Source organism: Aplidium turbinatum, chromosome 10, assembly GCF_918807975.1.
Source record: "Aplidium turbinatum chromosome 10, kaAplTurb1.1, whole genome shotgun sequence".
Taxonomy (NCBI): domain Eukaryota; kingdom Metazoa; phylum Chordata; class Ascidiacea; order Aplousobranchia; family Polyclinidae; genus Aplidium; species Aplidium turbinatum.
This window is the reverse complement of record NC_137481.1, coordinates 473,430-478,675: the sequence shown is the minus strand read 5'-3', so window position 1 is coordinate 478,675 and position 5,246 is coordinate 473,430. Positions and strand designations below refer to the sequence as shown.

The 5,246-nt window shown below is 40.5% G+C and overlaps 2 protein-coding genes across 2 annotated transcripts; both read right to left on the bottom strand.

Moving 5' to 3' along the window:
* Window positions 1-1,711: 1,711 nt before the first annotated feature.
* Window positions 1,712-2,640, bottom strand: LOC145779133 (3-hydroxyacyl-CoA dehydrogenase type-2-like). Its single transcript, XM_082590707.1, has one exon. It carries the CDS (start codon window positions 2,638-2,640, stop codon window positions 1,834-1,836), a length of 807 nt encoding a protein of 268 aa, XP_082446833.1. The 3' UTR covers window positions 1,712-1,833.
* Window positions 2,641-2,734: 94 nt separating this feature from the next.
* Window positions 2,735-4,120, bottom strand: LOC145779134 (14-3-3 protein beta/alpha-A-like). Its single transcript, XM_082590708.1, has one exon. It carries the CDS (start codon window positions 4,075-4,077, stop codon window positions 3,307-3,309), a length of 771 nt encoding a protein of 256 aa, XP_082446834.1. The 5' UTR covers window positions 4,078-4,120; the 3' UTR covers window positions 2,735-3,306.
* Window positions 4,121-5,246: the final 1,126 nt, after the last annotated feature.

Genomic DNA, 5,246 nt, shown 5'->3' with positions numbered 1-5,246 from the left:
TTGTCGAAGTAATTTTTATCCAGAGTTGTGGAGTCGGAGGGATTTTGGCGTGTCCGGAGTCGTTAAAAAACCGGCCGAATCCGACTTTATACAAAACAATAAAAATTTTGTTCGCAATCTTTTTTCAAAATATTTTTTCTTGTTCTCCATATTGAGCTCTAAAACTTTACCTGAAAATAGAAGAGTTTGTTCTTGTTAGTTTTTGTGAAAGTCGCGATTAAACTTTAAGTGAAATTGAAAAAAAAAAAATACTTCAATCTGCAACACTGAAGAAAACAGTCAAAGTCGTATATTTTCGTCCGATTCCACAGCCCTGCTTTTTCCCACATTTGCTTCAGTCGTACTTCCGTTGCTTTCCAACTTAAAGTCGAAAAAATGAATCTTTTTACGAGATGTTTGGTCGAAACAATGGAGAATAAGAATAAAATTTTACCCAGTAGCCTACTTGTTTTCCATAACGACGTTGAAATGGCAGTGCAAACGGGTACCGTACTGAAAGGTTCAAAATCATTTTGATTTTGCAAGGTACCGTAGCCTACTTGAATATTGCATTCCAGCCTCGGTTTAAGATAAAAGTAGCGGCGGGTAGCGCGTTACTTTTCATCGACTGGTAGCGCCGTTCTTTTGGCATATTGTAGCGGTAGCGCGTTACTTTAAAAGTAGTGGAGGCCAACCTCTGCTTATTGCACCACTTCCTACTGCTATTGGCAGTGGTCGAGCTACCAATTTTTTTCCCACGAACTTTTTGTTGCTTTGCATAGAGTTTGTATTTATACCGTGTGAAAGCAAACATTTTTCGTTAGCGTGTTTGGTTCAGTGGTTTCGTCTTTTGCCGTAGGCCCATCGAAATCAATTTTTTTTCTTTACAATAATTTTTGCGGTGCACAAAAACTTTTCAAAAAAGTAAGGTTAGGGTTAATTCTTAATCAACTCGGAAAATCTTACTTTTAGACTAGTGACCAGAATCAATTTCTTTTCTCAACTTTTTTAGCCTAAACTTGACTACACCAGGTGTGTCTCCAGGATGCGTTTTTTTTTTCAAGTTCAATGTTTAGATTTGAACCTGGAGGGCGAAAATCGGTAAAAACAGTTACGCGCGGTAACCAGTAATGGCTACAATTACAGAAATATGCAAAAGAGACAAAAATTTCGCGGCTGGGCTTACTTGTTGCCACATGGGGTAGGCTCTTCATATTGCAAGATTATAAAACCAGTTTGAGGAAATTTATAATCACACCACTGCATCCTCGAATTAAAAAAAACTTCTTTGCAAGCGTAACCCTGCAAGTTTTGCAAACTTGTAGAGGCTTTGAACTACCGACGCAGGCTCGGTTAACGAGCTTGACAGTGTGGAGTTTCCGATTGTTGCTGTCTGTGAATTATTCTGTCCACTTGGTGCAGGAAATATTTGATTGAAGTGCATTGCATAAACGCGCAACCAGAGAGTCGAACCATGGTAAACGGAATCGTATCACTTCGATAAGCGGGGGGGGGGGGGGAGTAGGTAACATTCCCACAACATCCGGGACACCATTACAATCGCCTCAACCTGAATACAAATCGTTGCCGCGAACTGGTCGGTTGACAATGTTCTAATCCAGTTTGTGACGTGACACATTGAAGGCCGCGACAGGAGAAGCGGGTGGTTACGTCATTGTCATGCATGATTGCATTCTACGGCGGTTCTTGAACAAAACAGATCATCCGGATGTAACCGATCAGATTCTATTTGATGTTAAGTTTACGAGTTAACCAGTTGATAATAATGTTCAGGAATCAGTGAAGTGATTAACTTAAATAATTCACTTGGACATGATGTATCAATGACGCGCATCAAGGTTGCATTCGAATTGCGGCATCTAGACGGATGACAGTTCCATTCAGCATTTGATTTTCAACAATTGATTCAACAAGGTGCGCGTATTCTTCGGGAGCGCCAAGTCTGCTTGGGAATGGGGACTGCTTTGCCAGATAGGTTCGGACCTTCTCGGGCAAACTCTTAAGCAGCGGGGTCTCAAACAAACCAGGCGCTATTGTGACGACACGGATACCGCAGGACGCCAGATCGCGGGCTATGGGAAGAGTCATGCTCGCTATCGCCCCTTTGCTGGCCCCATATGCAGCTTGCCCCATCTGGCCTTCGTAGGCCGCTATGCTGGCCGTGTTAATGATCACTCCTCGCTCACCATCCTTCCATGGTTCATTCTTGCACATTTCTTGAGCGGCAAGTCGAATCAAGTTGAAAGTCCCGCAAACGTTCACGTCCATCACGCGTTGGAACTCGTCGAGAGAGTGAACCCTGTCTTTGTGTTGGTTGTAAGTCTTGACCGCAATTCCGACACCGGCACAATTCACCACCAGACCGAGAGGCCCCAAAGCTCTGGAGCTTTCGATGGCTGCACTGACGTCAGTGGGAGATCTGACGTCACCAGGATGAAAAATGCAGTTGCTGCCCATTTCTGAAGCAACTTTTTCTCCTTCAGATGTTGAAAGATCAAACATGACAACTTTGCATCCGCCACGGCTCAGACGCTGAACTGTCGCCTTCCCTAGGCCTGAAGCGCCCCCAGTCACCAATCCTACCGTTCCTTTAATCAACCTACTCGCCATCGCGGTAACACTTTCCTGATAAAACAACATTTAGCCAGCATTAGTACAACAGCGGGATGCCAGGCAAAAGCAATTACAAAATGAAGCTGCAGGTTTTGTCAATTCACATTGTCACCAGATCAAATAAACTTGTTTCAAAAATTTTACTCTGTTGAAAATTTAGTCTTCATTAGCAAAAACGAACCATTCAACTAGTACCAAGCACGTAATGACGTTGTCAAACACCCAACAACGAAGTAAAACCATTGATATTTTGTGACAAACTTTTTGAAAATCAGTTGGCACTACAGTTTCATCAAAATTCAGTTTCGCTTCCATTTATTTACACATGTTGATTATCTCTACATGAACCAATACCAAGATGAACTAAGAAATCAACGGACAGTTTTGTGCAGCAGCGCATGCACTCATTGAGTTCAAAGGTGCTATTCAAATTTAAATAAAACCACAAATAAGCATGCAGTAGTTTGTCGGACATGTGTGGGCCGAAGGTGTCAGCATCAAGAGTCTCTGCTTCCTCAAAAACATTAAAAAAAAAACAAAGAAAACTACAACACAAGCGTCTATTGTCTTGCAACAATGCAACATATAATATGAAATCGTTAAGCTGTTTTTTTTTGCTGGTGATTTTTCCAGACATCCAAAGCCTTCAAGATATTTGTGGTAAATTCTGGTGAATATTTCAGTCTTGAAAGTTTAGTTTTGTTCATCAGTTTGTTCCTCCTGTTGTTCGGTGGTCCATAATGTGAGGTTGTCACGGAGCAACTGCATGATTAATGTACTGTCCTTGTAACTGTCTTCATTCAGCTGGTCAAGCTCAGCGATGGCGTCATCAAATGCCTTCTTAGCCAGACTACAAGCTTCTTCTCTATCATTTTTGATTTCATAGTAAAACACAGAGAAATTCAAAGCCAAACCAAGTCTGATCGGGTGTGTTGGTTGCATGGATTCTTTGCTTATGACCAATGCGTCCTTGTAAGCCTTCTCAGATTCCTCAACGGCTGCATCTCTTTCACCTCCTTTTGCAACTTCAGCAATGTAGCGCTTGTAGTCTCCTTTCATCTTTAGATAGAAAACTTTACTTTCCCCACTAGTTTTTTTGTCCTCAGTTTTTGAAGGACCTCCCTCGCCAGCTTTTGGAATCAAGTAATTATCAAGCAATGACAAGACAGTGTTGCACACCTTTTCAAGTTCTCCTTCAATTTTCTGCCGATAGATCTTTGCCATGTTTACTTTTGACTCTGGGACTTGAGATTTGGCTTCGATTGATGAGACCACTCGCCAGGACGACCTGCGAGCTCCCACCACGTTCTTGTAGGCAACCGAGAGCAGATTTCTCTCATCAATGGTTAGGTCTTGACTTACATCAGTGACATGCTTATGCATGGCCTCTGACATATCATCATACCGCTCTGCTTGTTCTGCTAACTTTGCTTTTTGAACAAGATCATCTGTTTGATCAGCCATTTCAACAGCAATGTTCTACTTAAACTTAAATACCAACCTATGTAAACCTGGTAAAAGCACAAATATTGGTCAAATATTTACTAATTTGCCATAGAAATCACCATTCAGTCATCTACAAACTCAATGTATGTGTTAAAGCATTCAGAAGCCAAAACAATATGGCCAGGTCGAATTGGAAAGTTGATCACACCATATCTTTGGCATCAACGCTGGAGTTGTTTATATAGCTCCCCCGACATCATCATTTCCAAGACTTTCCAGGTAAAATGTGCTCATCACATTTTTGGCATAGCACAGATTGGGGCCCACTGAAACATTTTATATTTTTGATTAAACGTTTAATGTCATTGTGTTATCACTGGGTGTTACTCTACATGCCACTGTTATCTTTCTAGTAATGAAATGCAGAGTGCAGTTGCAATCACCGATCACAAAACAAAATACACTTCACCAGAAACTCTTAATACAACTTTTGTCATGCACCAAAGTGACTGTGACCTGAAACAAAATTTATTACTTTGGTTCAGGGTAGAGCTGCACCGACACAATTATTCGGAATGGCCCGTTTCGGCTAGTCTGATTTGGCTAGTTCCCTATTTGGGTACAGTCTTTCTCGGCTAGTTCCCTATTTGGCAAATTTTTGAAAATCCAACCATACCTAATCCTTCTGTAATCCAACAAAATCCTTAAGTAAATCTAACGAACCAGCCGAAAAAGACTGCAGCCGAATAGTAGCAGACCCACAATTATTATGTATTAAAACTACAATGTGGATCAAATTCATCTCAAAACATCCTTTTCCAAGTGCCATGACTAACTTTCCACATTTCAAATAAATAAAATGAAATAAAGAATTACATATATATAATATATACTGCAAACAAGATTTTAAAGTACACTACAATTTAGTATGTCAAATGTCAGTTGATCAAATAACCAATTCGTCAAATGACAGTTCATGGAAAGACAAAAGATTTTAGCAAGAAACTCAGTTAAAAAGCTGTTTTTTTACAAACAAGCAAATTTAAACTTTCAATTGTACAGCTTAGAAAAGGAAAAGTTGAAAAAAGAGTGACACTGTGAAGTGTTGTGCTTGGAAGCTGCAAATCTATTTACAGCATGACGTTCAGTTGGAAACGAAAAATCTGCAATTCAAATAACAGCATGGC

Excerpts from the sequence above, each read along its gene's own strand:
- LOC145779134 (XM_082590708.1), bottom strand. The coding sequence starts at position 4,077 with ATGGCTGATCAAACAGATGATCTTGTTCAAAAAGCAAAGTTAGCAGAA.
- LOC145779133 (XM_082590707.1), bottom strand. The coding sequence starts at position 2,640 with ATGTTGTTTTATCAGGAAAGTGTTACCGCGATGGCGAGTAGGTTGATT.